The sequence below is a fragment of the Castanea sativa genome, chromosome 1 (assembly GCF_040712315.1).
Source record: "Castanea sativa cultivar Marrone di Chiusa Pesio chromosome 1, ASM4071231v1".
Classification (NCBI taxonomy): Eukaryota; Viridiplantae; Streptophyta; class Magnoliopsida; order Fagales; family Fagaceae; genus Castanea; species Castanea sativa.
The window spans coordinates 14,196,525-14,206,683 of record NC_134013.1 but is presented as its reverse complement, the minus strand read 5'-3'; the positions used below and the strand labels follow the sequence as shown (position 1 = coordinate 14,206,683).

At 34.6% G+C, this 10,159-nt stretch overlaps 1 protein-coding gene, 1 long non-coding RNA gene and 1 pseudogene across 2 annotated transcripts; 2 read left to right on the top strand and 1 right to left on the bottom strand.

Moving 5' to 3' along the window:
* The first annotated feature begins 1,197 nt into the window (after positions 1–1,197).
* Positions 1,198–2,556, top strand: LOC142615652 (epi-neemfruitin B 7-O-acetyltransferse L7AT-like). Its single transcript, XM_075788426.1, has one exon. It carries the CDS (start codon positions 1,198–1,200, stop codon positions 2,554–2,556), a length of 1,359 nt encoding a protein of 452 aa, XP_075644541.1.
* A 3,050-nt stretch (positions 2,557–5,606) lies between these two features.
* LOC142615567 (epi-neemfruitin B 7-O-acetyltransferse L7AT-like) lies at positions 5,607–9,355 on the top strand (annotated as a pseudogene).
* On the bottom strand, positions 6,153–8,461 carry LOC142606950 (uncharacterized). The gene is made up of 2 exons (XR_012839207.1): positions 8,176–8,461; positions 6,153–7,570 (listed from the first exon to the last, which is right to left on the bottom strand). It is a non-coding gene; the product is annotated as an uncharacterized LOC142606950 (long non-coding RNA).
* Positions 9,356–10,159: the final 804 nt, after the last annotated feature.

The following is a 10,159-nucleotide window of genomic DNA, read 5'->3' as shown; positions in this document are numbered from 1 at the left end:
CTTATTAAGTAAGCAAGGATGAGACATTAGAGATATTCATTCATTATAAGAATGAAGTTGAGAAATAACTCAATGAATGCAATAAGTTCTTGATTATCGTAGAACTTGTGGAGGGAAGCTATTATTTCCACAAATTATTTGTTGATTGAGATGCCTTAAAAGAAACCACTAAAACGCCTTGTGAATTATGTAAAGAGTAATCGTCTTTCTATAAATTCTTTAAATGTGGAGGTGTTTGATGAAGGTGGTGGTTCCTATTCCTAAATGATAAAGAACCATTGATTGTATTTTCATTAGTTATAGTCATAACAGTAGTGCATAGTGCTTTCTAATTTTTGAATCTATTATTCTTATATACATGAAAATTATTTAGAATATATTTCAAGTGTTAAACTTTTTTAAAAGAAAGTTTAAGTCTACATTTAGTATCTCTCATGATCAAGAGTTGATGGAAGAGAGGTTGAGCCTAAGCGTAGTAAAAAAACAAACGTCATATTTGTTTAGTCTAAATTTTCTAATTTAAATGTTAGAAGATAGCTAATATATCCCTTGGCCGAAGGAAACTGTGCCTCACCCCCTTCTTCAACGTTTGAGCTGTACCATTATGAAAGAAAATACTTGGGTCTCCAAAAAATGCACGAGAGTCAAGAATTTACTTATGCATAACAGCTGTAGCCATTCGCTGACTCCCATTTTTAAGTGTTGAACTCATCAAGGAATTAGTCAAAGTGAGTCTCGTATTCTCTTGTCCAACTTCATAGTTCTGGAATACCAACATTAATGCTCTTCCGCTAAACTAATTAGTAAATTAACTTTAATCAAGGAACCTATATAATATATTTAGGATATTCAAGATTCCAAATACTTATCTCTAATTATTGTTGCGGGCTGCTATAATTGCCTTAGTTGTTGACTTCCAAATCTTCAGGATCACTGCCACATAGAACTCGTATTTTTCGTCAGATGACCATACATCATATATAGATATGATCACAATTTTTTCTAAATTGTGACCACCAAAACTTCAAAATTTTGAACGCTAAAAAAATCAGAATAGTGAAGAGAAGGAAAAGGACTTGTCTTCCCCTTTTGTTTTTATTGCCCATAATTTGTACCAATATATATCCTTGGCCACCTCACACATAAATAGTGTAGAAGCTCTTGCAGTTTCCTCCAACTTCAATGAAAGCCAAAACAATGAAAATGGAGGTAGGAATTGCTTCCGAGGAGCAAGTCAAACCATCTTCCCCAACACCCTCTAACCTCAGAACATTCAAGTTTTCCCTATTAGATCAGCTTATTCTTGCTCCTTATGGTCCAGTCATCCTCTTCTATCCCATTAATGACAGCTCAAACCTTAGCAGCATTCCCAAGAGGTTAGAATTGCTAAAGAAATCTTTGTCAGAGATCTTAACTCTATACTATCCACTAGCTGGAAAGATCAAAGATGATCTCTACATCGATTGCAACGATGAAGGGGCTTATTTTGTGGAAGCCCAAGTTAATGTTTGTCTATCTGAATTTCTTAGCCAACCTAACCTTTTGTTACTACATAAGTTCCTTCCTTGTGAATTCATTTTGAAAGAATCATATGTTGGAACTTACGTGACTAATATTCAAGTAAGTGTCTTCAAGTGTGGTGGAATAGCCATTGGACTATGCATCGCGCACAAGATCCTTGATGGTATAGCATTCAGCACCTTTCTCAAGGCATGGGCTAAAATGGCTAGAGGATCTTATGAAGCAGTATCTGTATACCCCAATTCTGATGCAACGAATCTCTTCCCCACAAATGATTTATGGCTTAGAGATTTATCAATGGCTATGTTCGGTTCGACTTCGAAAAAGGGAAAGAGTGTGACAAGGAGATTTGTGTTTCATGCCTCGGCAATAGCCACACTTAAGATGCAAGCAACCAGTTCATGTGTGCAACACCCTACGCATGTAGAGGTGCTTTCAGCTTTCATATGGAAGCACGTCATGGCTGCCTCTAAAGAAAACAATGGTTTCCAAAAGCCTTCCATATTGACCCATGTAGTGAATCTGCGAAGAAAATTAGAACCGCCTTTGCCGGAGTATTCTACTGGAAATCTCCTTTGGATAGTGGGTGCTCGGTGCAGGGGTAATGATGAGTCAGGATTGCAAGGCTTGGTTGGTAAGATAAGGGGTGGAATATCAAAAATTAATGGCGATTTTGTTAAAAAACTGAGAGGTGAAAAGAGGAAGTCTGTGATGTATGAGTCTCTCAAAGAAATAGGAAGGCTAGGGTCCAATGAGGAAGTAGACTACTTTGGGTTTAACAGTTGGTGTAATTTTGGATTCTATGAAGTTGATTTTGGGTGGGGAAAGCCTATATGGGTCAGCAGCATTGGTACAAGTGATTCAGTATTCACGAATCTAATAATTTTGAATGACACACGATTGGGTGACGGGATAGAAGCTTGGGTAACCATAGATGAGCGAGACATGGCTAGATTAGAATGCAATCCAGAGCTCCTCGCCTTTGCTTCTTTGGATCCCAGTCCTCTGGTTAGTCACTCTATTGCTAATCTATGAAGACAAGTAGTTTCTACTTATCACCAAAAGCCTTTTGATTAAATGGTATTGTCCAATTCTCCTACAAAGGAGAACCTAGGTTCGAATACTCCAATAAGTAAAAAGAATTTAAAAAAGAAAGAAGAAGAATACTTATCACTTTATCAATGTCTCTACATGTATGCAACAATCAATATCTTAATGTTTGTAAATAAACACATCTTGGGTATCAACTGATATGTATTTCTATTTCTAATAACCACTAAATTGCTAATTAAAAATGAGATACTAATGATTTCTTAATTATCTATTCTGGGAATACAAAATTTCCTTTAACACACAGTACGTAGCTCAAATCTTGTACTCATTTACACACCCATTTTGTAGCTGACCACCTGTTCGGTTGTTCCCCTTGATCACAAGGCAACCACCTGAACAAAATTAAAGAATAGAACTCTAACATTAACAATTGAATTATAACTCAGCATATTGTGAATAATTAACTCGTAAAATAATAATTAAGATAAGTGTCAGCTCTTGCCCCAGGTGAGTTACTTTTTTGTCCATTAATAACAATCTATAACAATCTATTATATACGATTTGTTGTGAAATTATTGTGAACATAGTATTTCTCCAAACGAGTTAGGCAACCACCTAAGTTCCCCAAATTGTGGAAGGCTCCCAAATTTTATCCAATTAGATTAGTTTTTTTTATTACCCTCCAAAAAAAAAGTTTACTTATGTAAAATGAATAAATTAAACCCCAAATTATAGCCAAAAATAAGGAAAACAAACTTCTAATAGAAAAACAAATTTGGGAAACGTCTAAAAATTGAACTAGGTGCTTCAGCATCCCAATAATAACAATGATAGATCTAGAGTAGCATCAGGCTTCATGCTCCAGAAAAGCAAAGCATCATCCATCTTTGATTTGAGGAAGTAGTCAAACTGTCAAAGTGGGGCTCGTACTTTTGTCCAACTTCTTAGTACTAGAATACCAATTACATTAATGCTCTTCCGTAGAACTAGTACTTGATTGTCAAATTAACTTTAATCAAGGATCCTAATATATTTAGGAAGATATTCATCAAAAATTATATTTAGGAAGATTATCAAAAAACCTAATATATTTATGATACTCTAAAATCCAAATACTTCTCTCTAATTATTGTTGTGGATTGCTACAATTGCATTAGTTATTGTTGGCTTCCAAATCTTTAGGATCACTGCCATAGAACTCGTCTTTTTCGTCAGATGTCCATACATCATATATAGATATGAATCACACATTTTTTTAAATTGTGACGACCAAAACTACAAAATTTTGCACGCTAAAAAAATCAGAAAAGTAAAGAGTTCGAAAAGGACTCGTCTTTCTCTTTTGTTTTTAGTGCTCTTAATATATACCAATATGTGTAGATATGTGTGTGTGTATATATATATATATATATATATTCTTGGCCACCTCACATATAAACCAAGTAGAAGCTCTTGCAGTTTCCTCCGACTTCGAGCCGGTTTGGACAAGCTGTTTATAAAACCTTAACGCGCGTTTTAGACAAAACGTGATTTGCCAAATCGTTTGGCTCCACAAAATCAGTACATTTGCGTTTTCAAAATCCAGATTTTTCACGTTTACAAATCACGTTTACAACGCAGATGGGCTAACCGCTTTTTTTTTCTTCAGAAAATCAAAATAGCGCTAATACGATAAAAAATAGCGCCTATACAATAAGAAATACCAGCTTTATCCCTTCTCCCATGTATATCTTCAGTGCAGGGTGTTCTCACAGATCTCACGGTTCTCACAGTTCCTCCCATAGAAATCTTCACTGAAAATGGCTGGTGGCTGGGCTCGTTCATCTTCACCAAAAGCTCAAACCTTAGATAGATGTTAGATCTACCATTGATAGATCAGTTTGCTTAGGAAGAAAGGTTATAGAGGAAGAGATGTGTGCTCTAATCTACTTGTTGTATGAGAGACTAAGAGGTGAGATTCTCAAAAAAGAAGAGAAAATAAACAAAGACAGAGAGGACGGGAGAAAAGAAACAGAGATAGAGATGAGATCTTTTATATTTTTTTAACAAAAACAAATTCCACAGCCACACACCTGTTTTCATGATACTTTGACATGTATTTTAGTTTTAAAAAACGTGTTTTAGACTAGTTGAATACCTGCTACTTTCTCAACAAAAAAAAAAAAGTTGAATACCTGCTACAATTTTTTTTTTTTGTGTTTAATACCAGCTAAAATTTCAAACTTTAATATATGTAGTTTTTTTTTTTTTAATGAAATAAACTTTACTTTTTGAAGGCCTTTAAATGTATATAAATACAATACGTGTAATGTTATTAATAGTTTCAACTCTGTGCTACAGATGAATAGAATATCTTATATATTAGTAGTTTGGTTAATATATTAATAGTTTGGCTAATTATATTAGTAAATTACAAATTTAAAAAAATATCTTAAATAATTAGAGGATATTTATTAATCTTTGTAGTAAATTATGAGATATATCTTCTAATCTTTAATCAAGATATATTTTTAACATCTTTAAATACTTTTTTTATTAAGATTGTTAAAATTTACGCAATTATTTTATTTATTTTCATATTAATTAATTATTAAATTAATTTTGACATCATCATGGTTCAACTTCTGTGAGGAACAAATTTTTCTTTTTATTAGACAGTGTAATTTATGCTTGTTGAGAAACACCCTGAAAAAATTCTTAGAGCCGCCACTGCCTCCATGCATATTTTTACTAGATTGTGTAATTAAAAAAACACTGATTAAAGGAAAAATGACGAAATAACCTTAACAAAATAGTTAAGTCCTTTTTTGGAATTTACACTCCAAACAGTCATTTTTAAAACAACTTATCCAAACGCTTAATGTAGCTATAAAAATAAAAAACGCATACTTTCACATTTTTACCAAACGCTTGTTTGTGGTTTTTAAAATGATGTTTTAAAAACGCACGTTTTAAAAACGCTCGTTTTTAAAACATACCTTTGTGAACAGCCTATCCAAACAGGCCCTTCAAGAAAACCAAAACAATGAAAATGGAGGTAGGAATCGTTTCCAGGGAGAACGTGAAAACATCTTCCTCAACACCTTCTCACCTCAAAACATTTAAGCTTTCCATTTTAGATCAGCTTGTTCTTGCTTCCTACGCTCCAATCATCCTCTATACGTTCCCATAAAAGATGGCTCAAACCTTAGCAACATTCCCACTAGGTTAGAATTGCTAAAAAAATCTTTGTCAGAGACCTTAACCCAATATTATCCACTAGCGGGAAAGATCAAAGATGATATGTGTATCAATTGCAACGATGAAGGGTCTTATTTTGTGGAAGCCCAAGTTAATTAATGTTTGTCTATCTGAATTTCTTAGCCAACCTGACCTGTTGTTACTACATAAGTTCCTTCCTTGTGAACTCATTTTGAAAGAATCAGCTGGAACTTACGTGACAAATATTCAAGTAAATGTCTTCAAGTGTGGTGGTGTCACGCCCCAAACCCCAAAGGGTTCAAAGCATGAGAAAGACATCTCAAGTACCTGTAAATTTTTACTTTTTGACAATTCAATCCACATAAATCCTATCAAGTATCAACATTAAGAATTATCTTAATAATTTCATTGAATATACTCTCAAGGTAAGTCAGAGCTCTAAGCATTAATTACAAAGACCATTGGCCACAAAAGAATATAGGTCTGAATAATAATTACATATCAACAACTTGTCCCATCAGTGGAAATATAGTCACAACCACTATAATATACAAAAGAATGAGTCAAGCCTATTCTAAAATGTACATCATCAAATAACTTCATTACAAAAGTTCAGCCTCCATCAGTAGTTAGTCTAACTACTATTAGCCACCAAAAAGCTTTCTCAAAATATTATTGCCTACTCTGAAAAGTTTATAAAAAATAATGGGAAGAGACAGAGCCCAGTAAGTAGCATAATTAATGGGGTGGAGGAAATGCAAGTTTCATCTTCAATAATAATAATATGACAAGAATGATTAAATAATGAAATACCAAATTTCTCTAAGTAACTATCTTGAAACAATATACTATAATCAGTGAGCACTAACAATATAAATTCCAAAGCCATAATATCTAACATAAGATAAATTATCATAATAATATACCACACTACCATATAGATCGGTCAGGGGATCCACCCATTCACAACTGGCATGCCATTGTCCTCTCTGGTATGCAAACTCTTGGCCCCATGGACAGCAGCCTCACCCATACCCTCAAGGTTTTTCTCTCCCCCCATGGACAGCAGAGAGAGCGCATCAAATAGGCCATCTCTTGCATGTGGTCTCTTAACCCCATGGACAGCAGCCTCACCCACACACAATTAAGGAACCTCTTCCCCCCCATGGGCAGCAAGGAAGAACGCGTCATCCAAAGTGAAAAAGCACTGACCTAGATTTGATTCTATTGTCACAAAAACTATGAAAACCAAATCGAGTGATCACCGAGAAATCACACATGGCATAGTGTTAAAACTACATAATGCTCACAAGTTACATTACTTTGAAACACATAGTTTATATCCAAGTAGTTTCAGAAAAACCTTGAATAATCTACTTCCACAAAGTTTGTAAGGTTTTCAACTTCATTCTTGCTAAAAATATTTTCTATTAATTTCTCAAGTACTAAGATAAGATAAGCATCTTTAAATTTTCTATTATACCATAGAATTCATAATTTCCTTATCAAAGATTAAATAAAAGATGCTCATTTTTTTTTCATATCAACAATTCATGCATTTCCCCAAATGTCATACCAAATATGATGCATTTTTATTTATAATAATATGTAATAGGGTCACAACACGACAATTTTAAGAAAACATATATCCATATATAATTTTCCAAAATGTGTTTGACCCAAAAATATCGTTTGTGAGATATGGTAATTTTCCAAAAATATTCCATTAAGAAGCTACTTACCTCGTAACCACAAAAGCCTAACTCTCCAAGCTCCAAGGAGATTAGCTAGAACCTAAACAATATCGAGTAAACCTATCACAATAAGTATAGAACTTGAAATTGTATCTAACCAAAATTTAGGATTTGCCAAATAAACACTTAATTAGACAAGCCTACTATTTAACTTCATCAATAATAATATATACCATTCCCAAAGTTTCTCAACAAATTTATTCACAAGGTATCAACTCCAATTTATAAAGTTAACTCATTTCATAATATCTCCAACATTATGACTAGCTTTCATAAGATTTACACTACATCATTAAGAGACCCATGAAAGCAAAAATCAACATATCCTCCAAGACAATAAATTTAGCATTGCACTAACTCCAACTAAACCCAATGACAATGGCAAAATTAAAACTTACCGACCATCATACATTATATCTTAAAACCCCAAAATTTTTCCACCATACATAAACCTTGAATAGCCATTTTAGCACAAAATATATATACCCACTCATCAAAAATTCCACCAATACAAAACCCATACATAAAAACACATAAATATCACTTCCAATGTTCATAAATCACATGAGTATCATTATCAAAACTTAGATAAAAAATATCCTCAAGCAAAAGTGTAAAACCCACCAAAAGATTAGAAATTGTTACCTCAAATAAAATGATGAAGATGCTTATGGGTTCTTAAGTATTTTTTCGGTGATCTTGCTGGAAAAATGATGGTGAGATGGTATGTTTTGGAGAGGAGGCCGGCGGGTGAGTTGAGAAATAAGTGTGTTTAAGTGAAGAGAAAAGAAAGAAAAATCAAAGAGAGAAAGAAAAGTGAGAGCCGGCCAAAAGAGAGAAGAATTAAGAGAAAAATGAGTGGTGGAGAATGATGGGTAGTGGGGTTAGGTGGGGGCACATGTGGGCTAAAAAAATCTCACCTTAACATTTTTTTTTTCTGACTGATAGGGACGTTACAGGTGGCATAGCCATTGGAGCGTGCATTTCACACAAGATCCTAGATGGTGTAGCACTGAGCGGCTTTCTTAAGGCATGGCCTACAATAGCTAGAGGATCTTATGAAGCAGCAGTATCTGTATACCCCAATTTTGAGGCAAATTATCTCTTCCCCACAAATGATTTATGGCTTAGAGTGTGACGAGAAGAATTGTGTATCATGTCTCTGCAATAGCCACTCTTAAGGTGCAAGCAACTAGTTCATGTGTGCAACACCCTATGAGTGTAGAGGTGGTTTCAGTTGCCTCTAGAGAAAAAAATGGTTTTCAAAAGCCTTCCTTGTTGACCCATTTAGTGGATCTGCTAGCACTGCCTCTGCCGAAGTATTCTACTGGATATCTCCTTTGGATAGCAGCTGCTCAATGCATGGGCAATGATGAGGCAGGATTAATTGCAAGGCTTGGTGAGTGAGATAAGGGGTGCAATATAAAAAATTAATGGTGATTTTGTTAAAAAACTGAGAGGTGAAAAAGAGGAATTCTGTGATGTATGAGTCACTCAAAGAAATAGGAGGAGGGCTAGGATCCAAAGAGGAAGCAGACTACTTTGGGTCTGGCAGTTGGTGCAGTTTTGGATTCGATGAAGCTGATTTTGGGTGGGGAAAGCCTATATGGGTCAGCAGCATTGGTTCAAGTGGTTCGTTGTTCATGAATCTAGTAATTTTGGCTGACACAAGGTTGGGTGATGGGATAGAAGCTTGGGTAACTTTAGATGAGCAAGAAATGGCCAGATTGGAATGCAACCCAGAGCTCCTCAGTGAGGAGTCCTCACATTTGCTTCCTTGGATCCTAGTCCTATAATGGTTGGTCACTCTAATGCCAATCAATGAAGACAAGAGTACTTTCTAGTTTCTACTTGCCACCAAAAGCCTTATAATTAAATAGTGTACCTAGGTTCGAATACCCCAATTTGTTTTAAGGAAGGAAAAAATAAAAAATAAAAGAAGAAAAGAAAGGTGATATTATTCCTGCTTGGCTGTAGTTTGTTAATTTAAATTTTTTAAAAATGACCTTCTATTTAAGCTATTTTTTAGGCAACATTTGTGCCGAGGCAATTTATAAAGCACAAGCTGAACAGTCTAAATCTTCTATCTCATTCTTCCTACTTCACTCTATCTTTAACCAAAAAAAAAAAAAGGACACATACCCGCCTATTTAATTAAACGCTAAATTTATGCAATTTATTATTTCAATTACCTAAATTAAATAAAAAGTAAAAAAAAAAACTCATAATATTATCACTGCCCCTGCCACCACCTTCACTGACAGCCACTATAAGATTCCGGCGAACCACTACCACCGAGCCGATCACCTCAGACGAAACTCATAACTCTTCCACTTTCTTCCCTCTCAAACCCATGAATAACCCACCCAACACCACCACACTACCACCTGTCCGTTCACCTCTCTCCATTTCAACAACCAAAATAATCCTTCAAATTTCAAGATATACTTTTAGGTTATAAATAAAAGGGGTGACAACAATCAGGATAGTATTACACCTATTAATAAAAAAACAATGTTTGGAATTCTTTTGATATTTGAGCAGAGATGGACCAATGGTGGCCGAAACCCATGTGTTAGGAAGATTAATTGAGCTGGGTGGGTTTTTTTATGGGTTTGAGAGGAACGAA

Excerpts from the sequence above, each read along its gene's own strand:
- LOC142615652 (XM_075788426.1), top strand. The coding sequence starts at position 1,198 with ATGAAAATGGAGGTAGGAATTGCTTCCGAGGAGCAAGTCAAACCATCT.